This window comes from Ornithodoros turicata, chromosome 3 (assembly GCF_037126465.1).
Source record: "Ornithodoros turicata isolate Travis chromosome 3, ASM3712646v1, whole genome shotgun sequence".
NCBI lineage: Eukaryota > Metazoa > Arthropoda > Arachnida > Ixodida > Argasidae > Ornithodoros > Ornithodoros turicata.
In genome coordinates, this window is record NC_088203.1 from 107,601,269 (window position 1) to 107,627,934 (window position 26,666).

The 26,666-nt window shown below is 45.2% G+C and overlaps 1 protein-coding gene across 4 annotated transcripts in view; it reads right to left on the minus strand.

Moving 5' to 3' along the window:
* The window catches only part of LOC135389154 (transcription factor Sp9-like), a 77,905-nt gene continuing 51,239 nt past the window's right edge, over nucleotides 1-26,666 (minus strand). For 2 of the 4 annotated variants that reach the window (XM_064619179.1, XM_064619181.1), the window contains exons 2-3: nucleotides 10,895-10,961; nucleotides 1-2,139 (exon numbers count right to left, since the gene is read on the minus strand). In XM_064619179.1, the coding sequence (XP_064475249.1) occupies nucleotides 913-2,139; nucleotides 10,895-10,942 (1,275 nt within the window). In that variant the 5' untranslated portion in view covers nucleotides 10,943-10,961 and the 3' untranslated portion in view covers nucleotides 1-912. Of the gene's footprint in view, nucleotides 2,140-6,030; nucleotides 6,108-10,894; nucleotides 10,962-25,733; nucleotides 25,779-26,666 lie in introns of those variants that run through there. The other 2 variants (XM_064619180.1, XM_064619182.1) reach the window with 2 other exon arrangements.

Sequence of the window (26,666 nt, forward strand, 5' to 3'; positions counted from 1 at the left end):
TGTTGTGGCACTTGTTATTATTCTTTCCGTTACAATTGAGCGTCACAAAAGCCATTAATTGGACTCTCAATGTGGCAGTCACCGAACATAGAAAGACCCTGTCTCAGTTGACACACTTCCTACAGCGATACATTTATTTGCTCACTACCTATTAAATAACTTGAGAGGGATCGAATTGCCAGCCAGCGAGTATTTATGGAGGAAATCCCGAGTGTGTGTTCGAGAAGATGTGAGGCTCTCTTAAATGAAGATTAACGACGTTCGTCTTCCGTAGAAACACCGAGAGAGCTTTTCAATACATAGCTACAATCACTCATATGTACAATGTTCACTCACTGGACGATCCACACAAAAAGGCGTCGCGCGCGTTGTAGAATATATAGGGATCGCGCGCGCTCATCACATTTCACTGATGTCATCAGGATGCAACCTGCATTGAATTTCCTGTCCAAAAGGAAGTCGTCTCCACAGTAGTTCTCCAAAGCTGCTAAACGAGTACCTTTTTTTTCTCTCTCTCTCCTCGTAGATTGTGCATTAAACAGCCAGGTTTCGTTATACTTTCTAGATGGCACTAATGCACGAAATTACTTTTTGCCGCGTCCCGAAATGTTCTATTTTTCCAGACGCTCGTGATGAATGAATTCTAGTTTTCCAATCCGGTTTCCAACTATCGTGTTGGTCCTCGACTGTCTTGGTAGGTTCGATTATCCGGAATGAAACTACGGTTTCGACGAGTTCACAATAAATGTCTGTCGCAAAACTTGGTCTCCATAGGCGACAGATGCGTGATCAGATCACATGAACAACACCACGAATACATGACACAACACACAGAATGCGTGTGAGAACACATTCTGAAGGGCTGTAAAGACAGCAGTAAGTCCCCCAGGCACTCGGTTGATAGACCCGTATTTACTTGTGCCGATGCATGGGATCGTGCGGAGGAGGAGGTCCTATACCAGCTAAGCCTAATCCCCCGAGGGGTGGTGTACCATGGGCTGGTGGTTCGCTTTGCGAGTTCTCGGAGTCCGAGCAGCTCCCAGAGGAGCTCCCCTTCTTGTCTCCCGTACCGCCGTTGTGCGTCTTCACGTGCTTGCTCAGATGATCCGACCGCATAAAGCGCTTGTTGCAGACGGGACACGCGAACCGCTTCTCCCCAGTATGAGTCCGGAGATGTCGTTGAAGTTCATCAGAACGCGTGAACCGCTTGCCGCAGAATAGCCAGTTGCAGACGAATGGTCTCTCACCCGTGTGCCATCGAAGGTGAGCTTTCAAGTGGGATGTCTTGCCGTACACTTTGCCACAGCCTGGAATGTGACACGAGTGGATATTTTTCTTCCGAAGATGCGCTCCCGCTGGTCCAAGGCGTTCGGCCTCCTGACAGTTGGGGCAGTCGCATGTCGCTCTACCCGCGTACCTCCTCTGGGATCGCGGCGATGGGACTTGCGGCAACGCCGACTGCGACAAACCAAACGCCGAGCCGCCTCCGCTCGATCCCGCACCACCTTGCGAAGGAAGCATCGACTTGTAAGTGTCCTGCAGCAACGGACCTGACGACAATAGGGGTCCACCTGGGAGTCCAGAGCCAATGCCGTACTCGGACGCCGGGTAGGCGTTAGGAAGTTGCGAATGAAGACCTTGGGCACCCGACATGTCCAACCATGACCCCGTGGGTCCAGCACCCGCGTGCACATCCCACCAGGACGTAGAGTTAAAGGCGTTGGTAGCCACTTCGGGTTTTATGTGGCCCGCCGTACCGGGGACGTTAAATGGCCAACTGTCGCAATAAGGATGGGAGTACATTCTGCTGAGGTGTGAACTGGGTTCCACCTTAGCCAGCAGGGACTCAGTCGAAGTGGAGGCCGGAGCGCCAGAGACGCCCGGGTAGAAGAGGGCAGCGTCTGAAGGGGTATAGCTGCACGTCGATGTGGGGGACCGTTGATATCCGGTACAAGCTGGGATTCCACCTTGACGATGATGTTGAGGAGGCGAAGATGAAGCTCCAGGACCTCCTTTTTTCCAAGGGTGAAATCCTTTTCCCACGGCTGCGTCAGCGAGTGGCGGAGGACTCTTACTGGCCAGCTTGTTGCATTGTGCCGCCAGCATGGCCAGCGGAGTGCCGCCTAGCTTCGTATGTTCCTGCAGAAAACAAGGGCCCAAATGAGTCCAACAATGCTCACTCTACTATGTGGCGATGAAATACGTATTGCTGACCATTCTGATCGACAACTCTCTTACAGACCGCCTCTAAAAAAGTTTTCACAACACGGTACAACCACTGTCGTTTTCATTGAACCAGGATCTTTGCATAAGGAATGTGCACAGTCGAATCCGATCCTACATGCATTCCAGCAGAGGGATTTTACTTGATATGTCCTCATGAGAACAACTTGTGTTTTTCCATAATACTATTGGGTGCTCTGGAACATCTTCCTCTACTTCCGCAGTGTAAGAATTTTCTCTCGTTATTTTTCAGGAAAGCGCCGGGGAAAAAATGTCGGAGCAGCTTTCGGTCGTTAAAAAGCCAAGTTCAACGCGGAGTAAGAGAAAATAAGGAGCTACTCGAACCTAGGTCAAAACTACAAAAAATATCTTCCTATGGAGGACTTTGGTTGCAATTTCACAGTTATAGACCTGACGGTCGGGAACAAGTATTACACCAGGCCTGAAAGCTCCACGATGCCGATGCACCAGTAGAAAATTTGTGCCGAACTTAGTTTACCACTTCAATGGCGCTCGCTACATGGTTCAGAATCATGTTGGGTAACAATAAGCGTAAAATGTTATGATATGTGAAGACTAATCAAATAGCGATTTATAGCACACATCTTTGAGATTTCAGTTCTAGCAGTAATTGGAACATACGTGAATGTACATACGAGCACGTATATATATAGAAAAAGTATGATGACGACGGTTAGCATCGTCATCCGCTGCCGCAGAACTTACTTCGAATTAGCATCGCGAATTACATTTATTCGAAGGCAAAGAGGCAACGAATTAGATATGGGTGATGTACAAAATGTTCGAAATCACTTTGAAGAGAAGCTGTATAGCATACAAATTGCCAGGGTGGAGGAAGGTAAACTATAACTATTTCCGTAGGGGGCCTAGGGAGCCTATATACATACGCGACTGTCCTTTGAGGACATAGTGGAGTCTCTCAGGGAATTCCTACGCGTAGACGGATACCTGTAATATGTTACCTTGTTATACTACGTATCTGTCGAATACTTGAAATCAAGGGCCAGTGAGGCAACAGTGCTGATACACTGCAGTACGGGTCTGCTTCGGTTATGGTTTACCACGGCTGACGATGCTGCTGCATGCACATTTGCAGTGTGTGCCGCGCTGGAGCCCCTAAAATATGTTGATCGTCCCTGCAAAATGTGTCGCATAATTTAGTTCCTCCTTCCTCTACTGCCAATATGGAATTTCGCGCTACGGCAGCACAGATAAAGTAATTCACCTCGTAAAATACACGTCGACGAGCTGTGTATTCACCTTTCAGTACTGGAAAACACTACCTCTCGTTTAAGATATATTCCTCCTAAATAATGGCCCTTTCTCCAATGCCCTTTGAAACCAAAGTCTGACTTCAGTCTCATCTCACATACGAAATGGACCCAATATGACCATGAAGGCTCGACAATGTTCTTGACTCGGCCGTTTCTTCCATGTGTTAACCTCCAAGTTGACGAAATACGGTTGATTCTGCACGTTTAGGGCACCACTGTCTTCACCTAGATTCACTGTCTTCACCACTGATTCATTATCATTAACTTATTTGTTGTTGTTGTTGTTAGCAAAAACAACACTTTCTTACTATAAATGACAGACCAGGGCCCGCTTGCACGAAACAATCCTAAGTGTAACACTTGGCAAGTGTTGCACTAACGCGTTAGTGCACTAAGTTTAGGGTTGCGGTTAAGTGGCTTGCACGAACACTTCGACGACCGCCCTAAGTCAAGTATTCTAAAGTGGATCGTGGCTACGAGCAGTAGCAGTTTTCGGAGACTCTCATTGGTAGAAAGAGAACTTCCGGAGTTCATCTCAGGAAGTCGTGCGTCACGGCATGTTTGGATTCTGGGTAGTCGTCTGCTTCTGCCGTCGCACGTAAACAGTTTGTAGAACCAAAATAAGGTATTGTACTATCATTGTAGCTGCAAGAACGAGTTAGGTCACTTGTTGCGTGCTTTTGTTAAATAAAATAAAGCCTGTGGCCCAATGTATGTCTCGAATTGTTCGATGATTGGGAACTTATCGCCAACGGCAGTGCCGGTGAGAGGCACTTCGCGTGCGGCGATCATTTTGAGAGATGTTGCTAACGAAAAGCACAACACGTACGGCACCCACAGCATAAAAAAATGAGACGTTGTTAGTATTGCGAGGAAAATGCGTACTGTATTGCGAGATACAGTTGGGGCCAACGACGAATCTTCGATACACGGTTCATAGCGGCCGACATGTTAATCCTAAGCTTTAGTGCGGTAGTTTAGGGTGCTCCTAGGACCCTTGGCCAGCGTCCTAAACTGCGCGGAGCGAGCGCCACCACTTCAGTGTTGTAGAAGTTTCGTGCAAGCCACTTACGGCTCCGGCACTACACTAAGTGGGGAACTCGTTAAGTATTACACTAAGTTTGTTTCGTGCAAGCGGGCCCTGATTCTCTGGACAATAGATGCGCAGTCGTAATTTTTCCGTTCCGCAGGTTATCACGGTTTAGTGTTCTTAAATTTTGTTTTCATTTTCTTTCTCATGTCACTATAAACATTGCACTGCGAGGGCGTTCTCTATCCGTACTTAACGCAACCGTACTTAGTACGTGTTCTGATCTGTATATTTACCGTTTGACAGTTACGCACCGTAATAAGCTGCCGCTCATGTAATGCACCTATGGGATATTCAGAATGAAATGAATGTGTGCTCCCGACAGTCGTTTGTGTAACTGGAACTGACTGACACATGCACTTTGGTCATCGAATTAGTTTTCCACTTCACTTAAGATTACATGGCCGCATTCGTAAGTCTGATGCAGTAGCGTATAGCCAGACGTCCAAGTAGGCGGGTCTCCGGTCCCGCTGATCACCCACGCACACATACCTGTGCATATATGGCTTGATGAAAGATGGAAATATAGAATATTTGAAGGTTTAATAATTCAATTACATGTGGGGTGTCATGACCAATGGGGCCGCGTCATGAGATTGGCGGTGGTTTGAAAAGCTCACAAGTATTCGAGAATCCTGCTTAGATAGCTGCCGGCAAGAACTTTGGCGGTCGTCAATGTATATTTTCTGTCTCCTCGTATTCGCACGACTTGCTTGGGTCGGCAGGTAGCGGGTAGGGGTGACTGGTTTGATGGCATATATCGTTTGACTTTCCTTTTCGACAGACAACGTCTCCGTTCCTTTTTTCTTCTCGTTTCGATGCATCTATGTAGCTTATAATGTATATGTACATTACGTGGATCACTAAGACGCCTATTTCGAATCCTTCGTTGGTTTTGATTCGAAAGCTGGTGAAAATAGAGGATGAATTGAACGGCTCCATTATGGAAGGTGCGGCAAATGGCGCGTACGTCCGCAGGGCCGCAGCAAAAGGTCTCTATTGTGTGTCGGTTGCAACTCTTGAACCAGCTGGGGGCACTCTCCCGATGTCTGCGCCTTTAGGGGCGTCGTTAACGTAGTTTCACGGCCCGTCATAGTGCCATGAACCTAGGACTCATTACTGGTAATGCCATCATTGTTGTCAAGAAATTCCGCAACCAGTCGTACCGCGTCGCCGAGATTAGAGTATATACATGTATTCCTATTTCAATATCTCGACTGCACGGCACTGGCTTGTTTTTTTAACACGTGCGTAAGCATCTATACGAACTTCCAGGCTCCAATTTTCGAGCCACAGCCCATCTAATTTTTTCTATTTTTGCCAAGTTATGCGCTTTTATGCGCGAAGTTATGCGGACTTTTATTGACATTTTTTTTTCTCAACTCCCTTTCACTAAAGTGATAAAGTTACGATATAAGTTACCTGTATTGTGTAGCGTGCATTCATGTACACGCTGTGATCCACCTGAGTTTACGAGCTGAGCCTTAAACACCAGCAAGTCGATGGTGATGTTTAGACATGTCGTCCGCGGGGACCATTACCTATGTACCATGTGATGAAGTTTCAGCCTCCGATTATTTCACAAACTCACCACTAACTATGCTTCGCCCATGATCACAGTTGTCTCACGACGTAAAATTAATCGCGACGAATTATTATTTGTGATCCACTTCCTTTTAAAGGTACCGCGAAGCACGAGAGAAAATTTATTCGGTAGCCTTTGACCTCAGTATTCTTAATCACAATTTTCCTCCCAATTGTACTCGTGGGTTTTTAGAAAATTGAAACTGAAGGTTACAGGCACCACTTGGTCCAAGTGGTCACCAACTGCGAATTGATCGTCAAGAACGACGGCAAAACTACAATGCACGCGGACGACACTGGGTCTAAAACGAAATCAGCTGGCTACGCATAACCACCAGGAAGCAGCAAATCACTGTTGCTTGACGAATTCTGCATTATTTCCCAGCAGACGTCGCACCGAGCCGTTTTACCGTCAATACTAGCCCCCTCTACACAGAGGGAGTATACACAGGATACTATAGCTCCCTCTATACACACGCTGAGTATTCAGGCACCCTATTTTACCGCAATTTCGCGATAGCAAACTAAAAATATTAAGTGTTTTTTTTTTTCTGTTACGTGTATAGCTTGTTGTGTTGTGTTTACCAGCAACGAGCTGTTAATTCATACGCCATCAACATAAGCTGCCTGTCTGCTCCTTTATCTTTCACGCACGTTGGCATAATAAATCATAGTAACCTCGATAGGCCTACGCCGCTTGGACGAAGCTACGTTCAACTATGTAAGAAGAACCCTTCAGTGCAGAAATGTGGAACCTTTATTAGTAAATACTGACGAATACGCGCTGTGGTAGCTCCCTCTCGATGCCCTGTCTGCGAAGAATTCAAACTGCTCTATACGCTAATCTACGCTGAAAAGAGCCTGCGCGGTGGCACACGCTCAAGTCAGCCTAATTTTTATCAACTTTTGGTCAACTCGTAAAGTTTGGTATCACGATGCGAATGTTCAGGTGTAGCGATGCACCGTTGGTTCTCGATCCGGCCCCATCTGTAACGAGGCCTGTGTGCATGGTGGTTCCCCGCCACTGCAAACTCGAGCATCACTCCCCGACCGCGACCAAACTGCGGAACGTAACCTCTCCACCCGAGTAAAATAAAATAAGCCCAAAAGTCCATTGGTAGGGGTGTGAGCAACAATTGAAGCGAGGTTGACAAAGGTGACGCTCCCTGGTGAAGCACAAAGGGAAAAACACGCTCGATTACGTTCGGCATAAGGATGCGTCCCGTTCACTGGAATGATTAACGAGCCCGCCTGACACCCCTGCTGGAGGTGACGACGATATATTTATATTGTGTCGGCTTTTTTATCCACACACACACTCGTGCTGTTGAAAAGAAGCCGCTCTTTACTTGTTTGGGAAGGACAAACTGGGGGACTCTCTCGGGACGCGCTTTTTAAACGAAATTCTGGGAATCAAAGCCAACTAGAGGAGCTCTAGAGTACACGTTGAGCCGTCGTGTCAACGGAGCTCAACTATCGTGGAAATCGTCCTGACGATCCTCTCGAGAGAAACAAAGCCTGGTTAACCTGCTACAAGCAACGCTCGCAACTTCCTCGATACTATAAACTATAATAGAACATTATTTTTCGTTTAATATATATGGGTCGACGATGGCGCACAAAAGTCGAGGCGTGAGTGGCTCCCCATGGTGGGGGACCGCTGTTATGACTCCACATAAAGAAACATCGTCAGATTCCACAACAACTTCCCATTGGTCGTTACTCACGCACCAATGAGCCTTCGTCGATGTCAAGTCCTCTCAATGAATATTTTGAATGGGCCCTGTCAACGAGGGGATACGAAAGAACTGAAGAAAAAATACCGTATTTTCCGGTGTATGACCCTCGCATTTATATACCCAGGTTTTCTATTGCCTCCTAGGTTTCTCTACCTCCGAACGCTCTCCTGTGATAGGGGTGCGCATCGAGAAATACGCTCCTCGCGCCGCAACGCAATAGAAGGTCCAAGAGATAAACTGAACGTAGAAGGTTCGCTGCTGTTTTCGGCGGCTTTCGTTCCCTCCGTGGCCAGCAGACGGCACCACCGGCGCTGCTTTTCTCATTCTTCTCCCAAGTTTTTGTTTTCGTTTTCGTGTATTCAGTGGCTATGATTGACACGCACCATTTGCGGCTCTTTTGTTCTCAGCGAAGTGCTTAGTCGGAAACCCAAAGAAGTGAACCTTTCAAGAGGCTTCCATTGTTAGCGCCCAGAGATTCACTTTGCATTTGCATAAGGGGAGCTCCTCTTGGTCATTTTATGTTCTCATTTTCTACCTGGTTTGTTGTGCCAGTTGTATGATCTGGGGATTCTTACTTTCGGGTTATTCCAACGCAATTCGGGGATAATATGACGTCCAAAGAATTCTTTCCAAAATGTCGGTTTTGTCGCTTCTCTTTCCGTCGTCAGGAAACCCTCCGTGTTTCTCTTTTTACACCCATTTCGAAAGTTCGTGTGTGCCAATCGATTAAGTGATTGATTATATATAAAAAAAAGAAAATGTGTCAATCGACCTTTCATTTGGCCCGGCAGAACATATTAAATATGGCGACTCGAAAGACGAAAATCGCTCAAGTCTATAAAACGGCTTTTCTCGGTGAAACACTCGGCGGTCGATTGATGATTGGAAAAAGGAAATGAAAAGAAGCAAAAGTGAAGATGTTAGTTCCAAAATACTCGGGACTGACTACTCCAGAGCGCGTTAATTAGGGCTCACTATACATAAAACCAATGAAGGAGGAGGAGGGTGGGGAAGAAATGTCAAAAATCCAAACACTTTGTGAGACACAGGCACAGATGCGAGCAAATAGACGAGAGCACCACCACAAACTTAGCACAACTGAAGTCGAAAAGGAAAGTTTGATCCAATTGGACAACTAGCGCAAGGCACCAGAAGCGACAGTGCGAGAGAGTTAATCGACAACACATTGTAGTTTACGTTCTCGTCTTCCAGGAGAGTTTGTCAGGAAAGTTACGTATAGTGCCATTCGTCTCACGAGGTACGTATATAGCTCTCATTTCCAACGTTGAACCGCAAATAAGATTTTCCGGAGAAACACTAATGGTGAAACTTGGTACTTCGGAAAGCGCAAACATGAAAGAACTCACTTGAGAGGGGCGCCATTCCAACTGACCCATTCCTTGACATGCTCACCTAGCTAGCACGTCGGAAGAGCACAAAACACGGGATCGCAACTGGAAGGCATCTGGCCGGTGAAGGAGAGAAGGACCAAGGGGGGAGGGTCGTTATAGAATCCCTAGAAATGGATTGTTTCTCGGGGCGGCGGCCATTTATTTTTCGCTCCCCAAGACATCACGCTGAGCGCCTTTTTCGCGGAGGTTTCCTATGGTGACCTTCCAACAAAAGCGAGGAACGTGTTTTCGATTAAAGCTTTGGCCTTGGAAACCGGCACGCTTCGGAAGGACATAATTAGCCATGATGTGCCTGTCGTCGCTCTAATGATGAGCAGTCACAATAGAGGACGTTTCTCGGAGTTGAAGCCGTGGAAACGACTAGAAAATCACTTTCTCAAGTTCACTGGTGGTCCAACTCTTTCTACTCATCTCAGTGGGTCCAGATTCTTCAAAACTACTCGCCGTGGCAGGATGAGAATGGGAGGTGACGAATCCTGGAAACGGTCGTCCTGTCTGAGGCAGCCGTTCTCGACGAATGTCAGCGCAGTTCTCCCTAAAGTCGGCCCAAGACGCATAGTAACCCCCCTCTCTTTCCTGCTGTCCTCTCTCCGTCTGCCCATGTCTGTATGTCGCTCATAGCCTTAGTTGCTTCGCGGCGCTAACACGAAATTTAAAAAAATAGAATCTTGAAATGACAGCAGTTTTTCCAGCGCATGTAGTCGACCACCTGCGATTAAGTGCAATCTGGATACCCGTTGTTTCATCCTCATTACCTGTCGATTCCTAATGACATCTGTGGTCTTTTTAATAAACATATCCCCCCCTCTGGTCATCTTTAGAACCTCGTTACGATTATTACGAATGCACCACCGGAATGTGCAATGACAAAAATCAATCTTTGAGTGACTTGGAGAAGAAACCAGTAGAGAAGTGACCGCTATCGAGTTACACATTTATCGGTGAGTTGAGGATGTCCTTGTCAGGCGTGATTTCAAAAAGCTCGCCCGTAGCAAATGTAAAGTCCGCCCGTAAACAGCATGGCAGGCAGCGGTATTACCTTTTGTGTAGAGGCAGCGAAAGATGCACAAAGCGACACTCGGCTAAAAATGCGCCACAAAGCGAACACATGTCTTCGGTCGGTTCAATGGAGAGCGGGAGAAGCATTGAAAAATCCTTTGATCGTACACGGGGTCGAAGAATGGCTTCCGCTCAAAGAGGTGCGTTTTCACGCTGTTTCGTAGCGTGCAAAAGGCTCGTTCAAGGCGTCGTTCACTACCTGCACAACCTGGATTCGGCGTTTGCGTGAACATTTTTACGTATGTATCCAGGAATGCTACAATATACAGCACTCTCACAGCAAAAGATGCCGTTTTTATAATTTCGCTCGTTTTCGGGATTGCGCGTTCTACACCGAAAAATCTACGCTTACTGCATCGGTATACATCGAAGATCACGAGAACTATAAACTATAGGAGGAGACTGTGTACTTCAGCAGTTGAGAAATTGATCTTCGTTTAGTAATCCCGCCGCACGGAAAATGCTGGACAAGAGATGATTGTACAGACTTACCGGTTTAAAGTCCAAGTCGACAATCGGTGGCTTCAGTTCAGCCTCCATGTCGACCCCAATGGCCACCCTGCGGAGAGATGGCCTGATTACAAATGAGGATGGAAGTGTTTCATTATAGAACAACATGATATGTACATGAATGTACACTATATACCATCGAAGAGTCAAATTCTCAACGGTGATCACGTGTTGTGTTTTCTCACAACACAGAAAGCTTCAAGCAGAGGTCCTCACCTCACGGACATTGGGATTGAGGCGAGGTGAGGAAAACTTCCAGAAAAAAAGATTGAGGTAAGGAAAAAGGATCGAGGTGAAGGGGAACCTGGGTGGCAAAAATTATTCTTGAAGTGCTTTTACGCGCAAAATGCAACGTATGCTTTCATCCAGTTTTGACCAATATATTCATATGCACACGCGTTCAACGAGCCGCTGCGAATGCGATACAAGTAGTCTTTTGTCTTTACGTAGTCGTACTTTGAGTGGAAAATACTTCCCCCCTACACCGTAAACTTTTTTGCACTTTTTGGTGTAAATGGCTTGTCCCTTGGCGCATACCTTTTTCGTGTTGCCTTTACAGTCAAATGATGGGTGTTTTCTAATACACCCTTTACTTAAGTGTAATCCTAATAAAACACTGTTATAATGGGCGTTTAAAAACAAAAACACCCTTAAAAGGGGAGTATTCTATTGAAAACGCCTTTTATTGTGGAATTGTTTGCTGGCAAATATTCCCTCGCCGAATAGCTAGTGTAATAAAAGCTTCTGTGGCAGCATGCCGAGACCAGTGGCTGAGACATACAGTTCGGCGTTCTTGCTTCTATGGCAAGCACCACCCTGAACACGGCAGACTTCCAGCCGTGGTTCCATCGTAGAACCTAAGCCGGAACGCAGTGCGTCGCAGGCACGCCACGGTAGCTTGGTAACACTGTGGGGCTAACCTGAGTGCCGAGGCTTGAAGAGACCTCGGGCACCCTCAGTAGCCTATATTGGCGTGTTGGATGGATCATATACTGAAATACAATTTGTTGGGGCACGTTCGTTACATGTGGTGGGGCGGGAAACGTTTGTAACGGTGACGGAAATGCGTCTTTGCACTTAACACCCACACTTGCAACGAGTCAAATATATCAGCTAAATACCTAACATAATTCCCAGTCAAATACTGCGTTTTTAATACAGGTTATCGTCTATAATGTGATTTCTTGCTGGGCGGAGCTGTGAAACCAGCATAATTTTTCTCTCACGAAATAAAACACAATTTTTAACACCATATTCCCAATTCAAATGGAGTGTAAAAAAGGTGTATTAGACGGTAAACACATGTTTCAATTCCCCACTTTACACCATTAATGATCGACATTGGATAAAACGTGGTGTATCTCGATATAACACTATTAGGAATGTTCTTCTTGCACCCTTTGCGGAATAGAAATGGTGTTTTTGTAAGAATACACCTTTTTTGAGCAAATAAAGGTGTAAAATGATTTACTGTGTTGTGTTTAACCTGAAAACAGCGTTGCCGGTGTTTCTCCCGAGACATTTAACCATCGGCGTGTTGCTTGACCGTTGCGTGTCCATTCGGGCCGCGGCTTACGAGAGTCTCTTACCCGGGCAGCCTGCGAGGACCGTTGAAACCAACTGCCTTGAGTAACGCCAGCAAGCGTGGAATGTGGCAACTTCTAAAATGTCATTGAATCAGGTTGACACGATACACGCGTGCTGGAGCTACGCGCGTTTTTCAAGGCAGTTGGCTTCAACGGACGTCGAAGGCTGCCCGTGCAACAGAGATAATGTAATACGAAAATGATATAAAACTCTCCTTCTGTTTGAACGTTCAACGCGACTCACATGTTGGTTATCAAAATCTGAAGAACGTCTTCAGACGACCACGGACCGAAGCGCAATGCAGGATTTCTTTCTAACTGGAGTTTTTAAATCTTGTTCAAATGCGTGGATTAATGGTGGGGCCATGTTCGTCGCCCCCACCGCCACCAACCAGTGTACAACCTGAATCGCTATGAAGATGCATGTACAGCTTGGGACAAAAGTTTACGGAACACCGGGGTGTCGCATTTCTCCAATGGACCGACAACCTAGCAGCAAAAAGGAGTGGACATACATATTGAACGATGGATAGAATAGCCCGCCACCCGTTTCCTATTCGATCGCTTCGTGATAGCTAGCAGGAAAGCGCTCCGATGAAGAAATACGCAGGTGCCGTGTTCCGTAAACTTTTGTCCCAAGCTGTACCTCTAACGGCTAACGAATCTCTATGTTTTGCCGTGCATGTATCCGAAAAAGTGTCATAAGGCCATTAAGAAAATTCTGATGGTTATGCCCTGCAAAGAGGATGTTATAATATAATCAATCAGACGATATCTGAATTATAAATGCAGGTTTCCGACCTCAGTGGAGACGGCATGTATAGTGATAAAGGAAGTTTCAATCATTCGATGCAGTTCATGCAGAGTTGATAACAGTATGGAAAATAATAGATGTCAATATCCCAATTCGTCTCTATAAACTTTCAAGGGGAAGTCACTTTCAAGACGCCGTTAAAGGCGCACTAAAATGCAAAAAAGAGTTCACTTCAAATTACGTTAAACAGTAATTTCGTACTTGTTATCATAATTCAAAACTTTGGTTCCGTTACGGAGCTACAATCGAAATTACACCGGACTTTTTCTTGCTTCGGCGCTAAGCAGTGAACGTCGTTTGAGCTCATGCATCGGTGTTTTTATCTCATGCTCCGCGTGCACGCGCTTGCCACGTCATATGGAGCAGTCCCGGTGAAAAACATAGTGCGCGTTTCGAAGCAAGGCGGCGTCGCTGTCTGAAAGACGTGAAGATAAATGTTGTCAGTGGAACATTCGCGAGAACTGTTGTGGGCTGCAATTCTGAGAATCGGTATTGAAAAATGCAGCAGTGCGCATCATGCCGCACATATACGGAGCAAACGATCGGACCCGAGTATACTAATTGAAACACGGCCTTTCATTTGAGAGCATGTTGTTTTTGCATTTTGGTGCCCCTTTAAGTAACCCGTGTTCCAATGCCTGGATACATGCATACTGTGTCGATGTGCCGTTTCATGGATGTACTTCCGGCCCGGTAGCATAAAAACTGGTTAGTTGATGAAATATACGAAATTTTTAATTACGAATAAGCTGAACCTGAAAATTTTTTTAAAAAAAGGAAAAACATGCACGCTGTAATATCATAATTATAGTTCCAGAGCATCGAGAAAGATTATCTTGAAATCAATAATTTTTCTTGCGCTTTCTGTTTTTTTTTTGTTTTGTTTTTTCGCAAGTGAAGCTGTTCCCGTTTTCTCACGCTGTATACGCTTTGTTTTTGCAAATGAGACTAGCGACTTGTTGCCTTCGTAACTTGCCTCCTGCACTCTTAAACCAGGGCTATATAAACCAATAAAGGACCCTTCTAGCCAACCATAATCCCGAGTGACATCCCTTGTTTTATTGAACGCCTTTATGTGATACTTATGCAGCTGTGTTAGTTGTTACAAAAGGGCGTACGCACTACGCTTTCAGGAGAGATAACGATCTGCATTGTTGAAACACAACGGAAAATATTAAGCTGAAGGCACCGAATGCTACCGTGATTCTTGGAAAGCGCTTTTTTGTTTCAATTAACGCCAAAAAAGCCACCCGTTTTCGCTCGGAGCGTGTGATTGGGCGGATGACGTGACGTCACAGGCTGACAACAGAGGAGCGCAACAAGCTTTTTGTACTAATCCCAGGGCTTGTAATCCTAGTACTGTAATTTCCATTCCTGACCGTTTAAGAGCGAAGTAGAAGGGTGGTTCATTTGCATGTTCTTGCCCAAGCTTTTCGTACCCCATGTATTAGATCGTTTGCAAACCCACGATATAGGCGAGGGCAATTTCTAACAAAAGGATTGAGGTGAGGTACGAGGGAAATTCTTGGAAACAAATCTAAGCAAAGTCCTATAGTCGGCAAAAATTGAGGCGATGCCCGTCAAGTGATCCCATAATCGCCTTTGCCTGACTAACCTTTCCTTGTTTTTTTTTTCTCAATAAACATATCCCCCCCCCCCCCCATAATCGCTGCAGGTCATCTTATCAAAATAGGATTGACCATTGATATTACGTTTACGTTGGCATAACAAGACAGTGAACTTCCCAATGGCTGGACGTCTAAGCGCTGCAAAGAAGTCACAAAACTGGACCAATGAACGCAGCTCACGAGATAAGCGCCTTTCTTCGCCGTTCTGGATGTCTCCAGTTGGGCAGGACCCGAGTAATGTGCCATTCTCTTCGCTTGGTGACAATAAGGCATCAGAGAGAGTGGTTCCATTTAAAGGGATGCTTAATATGACCAAGTAAACTTGCGGAGTACAAGTCTTGAACCCTTTCGTTTCGTCCATGGCGAGCATATTTTGGAGCTCCGGGAATAAGAGCCCCAAGTACTTTTCGTTACGTGATTACACAGCACGGTCCCATACTAGATAGGATTCTTTATTCCTTCCGAACCACGTTACTATCTCCGCTAGAAAGTAGGCGGACCCTGGCTATTGTTAAGCGAGTGTTTTCAAAGCGATTTTCCGAGGCGATTATTCGTGCAGCCATGTTCTAGGCGATACGAACACACATACGCACGTATATAAATACACGCACACATACATACATAAAGAAATGATGATGAGATGCACGGGTCTGGTGCCCAGCATGCTGGGCGCTGCCCTAGTGCCGATTGTAGAAAAGTGATGGCGGAGAGGACGACAAACTCCCAAAAGTGACGGAGATCTCGATACATACTCGTATGAGCGGGACTAGACCAGGGACCGACCACCTTGCCGAGGGTAAAAGGGCGGTAGTCGACTACATACATCCTGTGCTGCAAAACCTCGCATTCCCGCTGGTAGACGGGGCAGTCCATAAGTAGATGGCGTAAGCCAACGCGCGCACAGTGAATGTGGTCCAAAGGTCTGACAGTGCGCGGCCAAGGGGCTGCCTCATAACTGGAATAAAGGCAACATTTAGCCGCATGCGGTGCAGAATGGATGCGCAGTGTCGGCCAGGAGGAAGAGACAGTGAGAAAGACGGATCCACAGCGTGGAGCAGAGAGTATAAAGTGTCGTGCATCCGCTGAGATCTCGTCTTGTCCGAAGTGATGGTACGGGGAAGGGTACGACAGTATAGCGTTTGAGCAAGATGATCAAATGGGCTAATGTAAGCTGGTGACTCAGCAGAGCAGCCTGGTCTGCCTCTTCATTGCCGGGTATACCCACATGACCCACTGCAACACTACGCCATGGCCAATGTCCAACAGCTTCTTGTAAGCTTCCAGCACGTCAGCAACAATGGACACTAGAGGTCCATTGTTGTCAAACACTTTCAATTCGATTCGATCTCACTGATTTGACTGAATTTTATAGAGCCGTGTTTCGTGCTGCCGTGACGTCAAATTTTGTTCCGCGGCTTCGTGACAAAATAAAAGACCCCCGCATTATATCGTGTCGCAAAATATTTTTATATCGATAGCGTGACGTCTGCAAAACGTGTCCATATTTAAAGAGGCAAAAAACTTGCGCAAAATAAGAGATGCCGTTACCTTGAGAGCAATACAGAAGGAACAGGATTCAGTTAGACAAATTGTGGCCATGATTCTATAGAACATGAGGCGGCGAGTGAGTAATTTTGAAACTGCCAATACTAACAAGTAGAGCTAGATACGCTACCTCCGGATTTTTGAGAGGACACAAACGTGACGTCGGGAACTTTGAAAAATATATACGCAGCGGCAATGAAAACAAACTCCTATTGGAAACGTCAATGCTTCACCAAATGCCATAACAAAAGAGTCTCCGCCCAATTTTCAAATTGATCGATGGTTTTTCAAAGCGTTCGCGAACCCCGAGAAAACAAATAAAAGGACTTTTTCATCGCCCATTATTCATTGCTGACGCTTTGAAAAGCTGCACCGCAGTGATGAATTCGTTGGCCGGTGGGCGGATTGGAACGGTTGCTCGGTTATCAGATTGATGTACGTTTCCGGATTAGGAAATAAAAGCTCTTTATCCTTCTGCCAGAGTTGTATGCAGATGCGGCTCCAATTGCGTCCTCCTTTGTATAGATGTCAGTTGAATTTTCGCACGAGGGCCACGAAAAAATGAAACTTGCTCGAAAAGTGTTTTCGAGCACGAGCAAAAACGACGACAAACTTGTATCGTTTATTCCAAACAGGTAGCCACCGGGAAGTGGGATTTATTTTTACCATCAGGGCATACATACTCTAAATCTTTTCACACCTTTAAAGGTGTAACAACGTGCATGGCGCACGCCTTTTTAGGTGTAATTTTGGTAACATCATAATGGAGCACGGTTTCGCACAAATTTTCTTTACTCGAGTGTTGTCTGTCCTCCAAAAATTCAGTCTTGCAACATCTCAACATTGTTGAACAGTATTGTAGACACTTGCGCGTGCTCGATTATCGATAGCGATGCATATATGCTTTAGCTCGTACCTACGATATCCAAGACATAATGAAAGCAAGATTTGCACTATAACACTTGATCTTTAGTAATGCTTTCCAAATTTTGTCAAATATCATCCTGAAGATGCAATGTTACGCAACCAGGTTGAATGTTCATAGCGCACACCTTTAAAGGTGTGAAAGTGTGTAAAGGTGTAGGGAATAAAGAACAAAAAGGGGGTCGTACAATAGTTATAGACACAGTATATACTGCTGTATACAATTCAATTAAACGAACAAAGATTATTCAACGGCATTAAAGTGTTCCTGTAGTGACTCGTGAAGGTGATTCCACTCAAGTGATGTTTTTGGGACAAATGACTCGGAGAACGTTTGATGAATGTCTATACTTTCTGGTGATGGTACGTCCGAGGAGAAACCTAGGAGGAGACTTAAGTGCGAGATTACGGTGATATATGTGTGCGTATGTGTGTGTGTGTTATAGGTCCCAAAACAAAGGTATACAAAAGTACCAAAAGTGGTAGTACCCATTTTAATGCCGCCGGTGTCCAGCTTTAAAAGTTACGTTTTTCCACGAAGCTCATTTGAATCTTTATTTAAATAATGACTGCCTCCCACTCATTCGCACGGTGCGCAGCTTTTAGGTAATATCGGGAGGATACTTTTAAAAAAGAAATTTCTTCGACTAGTGCACCCGGTCGCGAATCATTTGGCCCGAGGATTTACCTGAAACACCCTGTGTATTCCCTATACCTTCAGTATATATATGTGATGTCCCAGGCATATTCGAGATTCGATCTAACAAGTATTTCGTATAGTGTTACATGTTACATTCCAGCAAAGGGGGGGGGGGGATTTATTAGAACAGAGACAGAAAGAAAAAGAGGAAAGGTCAGCCAAACGGTATGTCGGCTTCCAACTGGCTTGTTTCAGTAACATGCATTTACTAGACTAACAAATTTCAGCAATAAACTCGCGTTAATTGTGTCTATCCCTTCGTGTCTCGGGGGTTTTACATCATGCATGATGGGGAAAACGATTCCACTTTCTTGTCGGCATTGCGAAACATGCTTTACCCCCCATAAGTGGTGAGCGTTCTTCGTTTCAACTGTCAGAACCGGGGTCAAACGTCGGCGCCTTTCAAAAAGGCCGTCCGACACATGTTTCGGCTTATCTCCCCTCTTTTTTTGTGTTCCCGCCATTCTATCGGAAGCAAATCTGCAGGGTGACCAAAAACCCGGCTCTTCGTGTACCACACTCTCGACGGTATATTTCCGTATTACATGGGTGTGCAGTAATTTATATTCGCGCAACATCAATCGTACGCTAAGTGGTAACCACCCCGTTGACAAGACGACATAGAGGTCGCTGTTTTGTTTGTTTTCTCGCCGACTCTCATCGGACAGAAGCATGTGAATCCACAAATGTGAGGCCGGGTCGTTGATTGGTCACGCATAGTGTTGTGAATCCCCGAAGATTTCTGTTTTTTTTTTTTTCGGTTTCGGTATTTCGGGATTGTTCCAGACAAATCTGGGGATCTATAGGGACGGAATTTTGCGATTTGAATACAACCGAGTCAGTGCGCGTACAACAACTCTCACGTTTCCCGTATGCGCTTTTTTTGTCTGTGTGTCTGTCTCTTTTGCGCTCTGTCTCTACATATCAATCGAGACATTTTAACGCTTTCCAATGTGTGTTAGCACGCGATGCTTGTTATATATAAAAAAGTTGACGAGGCCTCTTTTACTTTCTCCTTAAGGCTGAGTAGTTTTACACCCGGTCGTCATGCGTATAGCACCACTCGATTTATTTAACGCTGGACAGCACTAAGCTTCGAGTTACAAAAATTAATAATCGAAGCACGACAACCTAACAACCCCCCCCCCCCCCATCAAATCCTCATTGTGTTCTTCTTCTATCGCATTACTTGACAAGAAATAGGAACGAATGCCCCCGTCCTTCTAATGTCGAAAAAAAAAAAAGCTAACCGTTGAAACTCACTTCATGTTACGTTGAAGGAGACGTGTATGGAGACCCTTCGCAGAAAGCCCCAAATGTTTTCTGCATTTCGCTACAACCCCTGCTCTAGCGCCCAGTTCACCTTTGGCACACGATAAGTAAAATCTATAGTAGTTGAACTTCGCCTAACTTCTGCGGGAGGTCGCTATTCTTCGTTTGTCTGCTGCGTTTTTATATTCTTGGGATATCTTGGGGGGGGGGGGGAGTAAAAGTAGTAATTCGGACTCGAAATCGGGTTTACAAAACGGTTATTTGGTAAACACCTACAGCACGGAACCTTGTCAGCCTATTTGGTGTTATCGGCTACAGCGTTGTTTTCTTTTTTTTCTTTTTTTCTGCCGGTACATATAACACGGGGGAATTTGTGCTTTCTTTGGTGTATACGTCGAAAGGTAGTTCGAGGGATCCCCTTTTACGGATCTTCTCCTTACCTCAAAGTAATAAAAACGATACTTTAAATGGACGCGTTGGAGTAATAGTTGGAGTCTGGAAAGGATGCGTTGGAGGTTGGAGTAACAGCAATAGGTTAATCCGTTTTCTGTCCACGAACGAGCTCAATCTTAACTGACGAATCGAAGCCACATTAAGGGGCTCTTCTTCGTGAACCTTGGTCGACCCATTTGAGACTCTCTTCCCGTCCATTACGTTTGAGCGAAAATGCCCATTTTGCTATCATTCCGAAATCAATAAGATAGCGTCTCGTCAAATCTCCGCGTACAGGGATAATTCGTCCGTCAACACGAAGCGGTGTCATCGACATCGCCTTGATGGATCGGTACAGGCAACTCGCTTTGCTTTGGACGGAAGAGGTTGATTGGCCGAATTCAGCTTAGCCAGATTCTCATTGCGACAGCAGGAATGCAGCACAGAAGCCGCGCTTTCCTCATAGCAGAGCTGATGAGGACGCCGTCTGGTTGGACTCCTGCAGACAGTCTGGAGCAAAGTTTCAGTCCTTAGGTGGCAGTTGCAGTATGTTGACAGTTGTCGAACAAATGCCGTGGCAGAAGATGCTAGTGGCCATTTTGTTGTGAAAATACTTTCGAGCCCAAAGGGTATAATGCAAAAATATTGCCAGGGCTCTTTGAAGGAGAGAGAGTTCTTCCATATATACCCTCTGCTCTGCTTACGAGGGAGCTCGTATAGTTGCAGTTTTCAGCAACAATACTTTCGATGATGAATGCACCGTGACTGAGTCATATACCGATGGAGAAAAGGTTGGCATCGCGCAAACCGAGCAATGCGCAATGCACGCAGCAAAAGCCGTTGCGGTGCCTCTGTGGATGGGAGAACTAAAGGGCCGGGATTAAGGGATCGGAAGGACAAGCGTGTAACATCATTTGCACCAGTCAAAAGGGGCTCACGTAATCCAGATGGACACCTCCATTTAAAAGGGACAATATACTCGGATGACGGATGACGTCTCTTTAAAACACAACCATTCGGAATCCCCTAACAATGGCATCAAATCGATCAATCACTCGCACCACGATGAAACTAATGTTACAACTCTATCTGCGCGGGATATTATAATCAATATCTACAATCATGTTAGCTACCAATGAAAAGGTGTCACATGAGAAGAAACACAGTTAAGGAAACTGCGCCAGTGATGGTTACGTATGCACAAGAAGGGAACCTTCGAAGAAATGCCTCTTCGCCCGTTAATTACGCGTTGACGTATACGTAACGGATACATATTGCCCGAGGTAACAGAAGTAAAATATTTGGGCATTTCGATGACTGGTACGATTCCGTGGAGCAGTTATGTTGAACAAGCAAACGGGGCGTTAAACCTCATTAAAAGAAATTTAAGCGGCGCCGCCAGGGAAGTAAAGGAAATGCGAATGTGGGACCGATTTTAAATTTGCGAGTGAGATCTACATGTGCGGCGCCTGGTGGTGAACTTAGAGCGCGTAAAAAAATAGAGCCGCGAGATTTGCAACGTGCAATTTTGATTATAAACGCAATGTTGCAGTTATAGAGCAGGAATTGAAGTAGCAGGTTTTGGCTACACGAAGAAAAATTCAGAGACTAAAACAGCATTTTAAATCATAAAACGTGTATTGGTTCTAACCCCTTGAAAGCACAACATGTCAGATCACACAGGCGGGATCCCAGGAAAAAAAAAAAAACAAAACAAAAGAATCAGGTACATTGATTGTAGTGCGTTGATTGAACTTCCCGCGTATACTAAGTTCTAACTGTATTGCACTGCTCCTCTACTCTAATGCAATTCGTGCAACATATAGGTACATAAATATATGTGTAAATGTGTAAATATGTGTGAGTAAGACACAATGCTTAATTTACCCGAACATGAAACTGACGCGACCGGACGAAACATGGAAACTAAGTTTCACGTGTTGAACAAATTTTCCAACATAGGTGTCCATGGGTTCGTCCTGTATGTGCCTCATTATCGTCGCGATCAGAAAAATGATCCATTTTACGCTCCCGTTACAGACGACAATAATTTTACGATAGCCGCTGAGCAGAAACCAGCTTGCAAGCATGCGTCTGTCGGAATAAAACGCCGTTCGGCCTTCGACCGTATTTTTCACTTAACATACTTCCGAAGCTGATTGAAGCCCATCAAGTACTCGAGTGCAAAACTGATTTTATTCGCTCATTGCAGTAGTATGTTGCAAAAGGTGCAGAGAGAAGACACGCTGTGAACGACTGCTGTCAGGAAACGCTACAAAAAAAAAAGAAAAATCGATACACGAAATATCAAAGCTAGCTATATATCAAAAGTGACTGCTTTAAGTTTCCCCCACAGGAATCGTAAGGAGAGAGAAATAGGCAATGCCCGCTCCCTACGTCCAAGCCCGGAAGCCGCCATGATCGATATACGGCCTTTCAACACGTGAACGCCAACATTCCTGCTATCCAATCCAATCCAAGTCGTAATTGTTCTTTTGCTTTCGGCTTCGTGTGTCAAGTGCATTTTTTCAAAATTTATTTATTAAGATACCTAGCTACAACGCCCGTAGGCATCCCAGTAGGGGGTAGCAGCGACAGGCACTACTGACTGTAAATCTAACGCGACTGTTCCACTTTAGAACAAAAGAAAAAAATCACGCCCAAGTACTTATATTCATTAACCCTTTGCGGTAGTGTGTTGCCAAGAATATAAGAAGCAGTTAGAGTATTATTGGGACGAGTGAAAGACATAGATTTGCATTTGTCCAAGTTTAGAAGTAACATCCACTTCACTGACCATTCGTGGATTTTGTTCCTGGAGAGCAACTATACGTCATAGCTATAAATTTCCCTGTACACGGCATAGTATCGCGGAAGGAGTGACGGCATCACCCTTGGTGATGTCATCAATATATATAAGAAAAAGCAATGGACATATATAGGACGGATCCTCGGGGTACTCCGCTATAGTTAATTTAGTTCATCCGGATTTTGATCCGTTGATGACAACGCACTGCTCGCGATTAGTGAATGAGAACAGTGTCAAAAGTCAAAGAAAATCACGTCAGTCTGAAATGGAGAATATATCAAAATGAAAGTCGATTAGTTGACCTGCGTGAAGGTCACAGTTCGATGGAGAAAAAAAAAGTTATTCGAAGAGTGTTCATTGTAAACGTTCTCCATTATCTTTGCAGATACAGAGATAGGCGATATATAGGGCGATAGTTTTCGACATTAGATCTGTTACCCATTTCAAAGGCAGGTACAACATTTGCGTTTTGCCAATCGCGAGGTAGTTCATATAGAACGTAGAAAAAAGTAGGAATAATATCGCCAGACTCGAGGACGATTGTGGGCATACCGCAGGGCTGGGAAAGATACTTCAAAAAAGTATCTTCGACGCCGATACTCGATACCCTCAAAAATTTTATTTCCGATACCGATACAAGATACAGAACCGAAATTGATTTTCCATACAGATACTCGGTACTGTATCGTCGATACTTCGATACATAACTGAAATCCCGAATATAATACAGCTGGTGTTATGATTAGCGAAGTTTACATCACTGAAATAACAATATAATAAAGCTGGTAATATGATTAGGGAAGTAAAAACATTTATTCGTTATTTCTAGAGCCTTTAGTGTATTTTTATAGCGCACTTTTTCTGACAGGGCTTGAACGTATCCGACCGCACGGATTTAATGAAGCTGCACTGTCTAAGCAGCTAGTCTTGTTAGAACTTTAGACTGAAGCCATGGGTACGTTGAAACGATCGTTGAAACGATCGCATCAATAAGCAGCCTAGCAAAAAACAATTCTTTAAGACAATGTTCTTCGTGCGTACCGGTCTGTGAGCACTTGACTATACATACGAATAAACCTGAAACTTTTTTTCTGCTGCTTTTATCGTTTGGTACTGCAGTACTTACCCGGTAGCCTCTGACTTTGCCTCTGACTTGATTTTCTTAGTTGGCCGTTGTGAATTGTGAGCTGTAGAACGGGTTACAGTGCTCAAGCTAAGCCGGCGGTTATTCTTTCCGCATGGCAGACGCGGAATGCACACTTCAAGTCAAGTGGACGTGCTCTTGCGCACAGAAGAGGGGGACATCGGGCAGCGCAGTTCCAGAAGCCGTGAGGTTGGTACTGTGTAGGGGGTTTTCGGCGCGCCCGCCGTAGAAAGAGACGGAAGAGATTCTTCTAGAAGCCGCGCGCGGCCACGAGCGCGTCCCAGGGCAGGGCCCAGGGCCTCCTCTCCGGGCGACCTTGACGATGGAGCGCGCGCGCGGACGTAAGCTTCGAACGAATTTATGGTCGACATGTCTACGCCGCTGCGGCCTGGCTTGTACTACCGCCTGAGCGAGCGCCGCCGACCCTAAGTCTCACAACATCCTCAATATTTGCGTCATTTTTTAGTATCGAGTATCGTTAAAATACACGATACACTAAAAATGTATTTTCGATACCGATACTCCGATACTCTAATTTTTGGCACGCGATACCTAATACCGATACACAAAATGTATCGAAAGATTGTATCGAAGATACATGTATCTGCGATACTGCCCACCACTGAGTATACCGCCAGGACCTTGAGCTTTATTTGCGTCCAGCAAGTTGTAGCTTAACAATGCCATTGTAATCCAAATTGATTGGCTTCGTGTTCTGCAGGACAAGTGTTCGATAGGGCGGAAATTCCGTACGTGTGGGAATAAATAAATCCAATGTAGTGACTAAAATATTCGACGTCAGCGTGATCGCTTGTGATCGGAGCCGCCGCCTTCTTTTTAAGTATTGAGAGAGGTCACCCAATATTTCGCTCGCTACTCGGAGCCTGTGCAGGCTCTATAGGGACGTGCCGACATGGTCTCTTGTGCTGTATAGCGGATAAATTTCCAAAACTCTTTGGGGTTACTTTGTGCCCAGAGAACTAAGGTGTCGATTTTTCGGCTCCTTATGTTAACTTCCCTAAGGCAGTTTCGTTGAGCCTTCCGACGGATTTCTTCTGTACTCAGAAAGAATACGTTTGTTCCTGTCATAATCATCTTCTGATGATCAGCACAAACCCAGGGCTTATCGAAGCGTCGTCTGCCCGACAAGTTTCCAAGGCCCAAATCTTTCGACGACAAAACGAAGCTTATAATACACCGAAGCTTTCTTTAATACACCGCCAGAGCGCAGTCCGATAAATCTCTGATTGCGACGCACTCGTGAAAAAAGTCAACTAACCTATTATGAAAGCCCATTATTATATTATATCAACCCATTATTGTTTTTGTCTGCCGTCATCGTACGTGCTTGCATAGCTCGGTATTCCGTAAGGAATGGGCATTGTACCGTTTAAATGTGCGAGAACGTTGTACGGAAGAGATACCGTCATATGGTGGCTCAATTGTTGCTCTTTGCTCCCTCGATTTTTAGTTGTCGTGAGAGTGTTTAGAGAGAGAGAAAAGGCCACTAAATACGTTTTCACTTATTGTGTCAGGCAAAAATACAAATGCGTTGGTTGTAATATGGTCGCAAAGACAATGTGCACCAACCCGTTCAGATTGCCTGCCAATCATCAATAAAAGCGGCATTTTGAAGCAAAAATTGTATCGTGTCCTACCACACCCGAATGTTTCCGGTGGGGGAACTCCCCGAAGGTCCTGTCTATATACAATAGCTGCGTCCGAGCAGGCTATACAGGGCATGCATTTTCTGCACCAGTTGACGCCAACTCGAACCAGCCTATGTAGGAACGTTCAGTTATTCAATCAGAAGCGCTGTGTTTCTGTACCTCATACGGGTCGCTAGAAAATATTCTCACACTATCTGCCGACGAGAAATCCTAAAGTTCGTCTCAAGAATGCTATTTTTTAAACTGGATTTGCTGGCAACGACAAGTCCCTGAGTAACGGTACGTAGAGACGCTCACCGTTGTGGCGATGCTCGTCGTCGTCTGTTCGTCACTCCATTGTAGCTGAAATGGAATCCCCAAATGCACGTAAGAAGAAAATGCAATCCAAAGGTAGTTGAAAAGTTGCAACTGAAGAAAAATGCCGCGCGTCCAAAGTAATTGACTCCATGCACGAGTACTCGCCCTGTGTTGGTTGTGGCTTTTAAGTGTATATATGGAGAATATGTTGAAATAACATCCTTACAGATCACTTTATCAGAGTTATACCCCTCTATAGAAAGGCTAATATTGTCGCGAAATGAGGTTATCCCCGCATTTTCTGTGCACGCCGTGTGACCAGGTGTGAGCCTTCGAATTAATTAGAAAATAGCCCCAAAGTCTTTGTAAATGTGCTGTTATTTGTTAGTTCCAGATGGCGTAACTTGCGAAACTCAACTATGACGAGACCTTCTTCCTCGTCCGGAAAGTAGCGGGGAAAGGGTCGCGCCAATCCATAACGGAAGCGGTTCTCCCAGTATCTATACTGATAAAAGGTATAGGGCCGCTGCGGATCCATCTAATGAGGGAATTTGTGCCCTCGGACGACAATGTGCAGCGAATGGACATGGGAGGAGGACTTTACCTCATCCCCATCACCTTCAATGGAAAAGGATCCCCGAGAAATTGTCGTCATTCTCGTTAAAATATTCGCCTAAGAATATTATAGACACGCGTTCAATTTCCCGTCTCCTAACAGCACTCATGTAATGGTAATCGATGTTATCATCCTTACCTATCAGTTGTAAACAAATCAATTGTCGCGGAGCCCGACCTTTATCGAGGCCATAATTAATGGGCGATATAAAAAGTGATGTTATCACGAAATGGTCGCAGCAGCAACAGTGGCGGTCTCATCTTCAAGAACGCTATAACATTCTCATAGATCGTGCAAAACTTTCTATGAGATGGGTC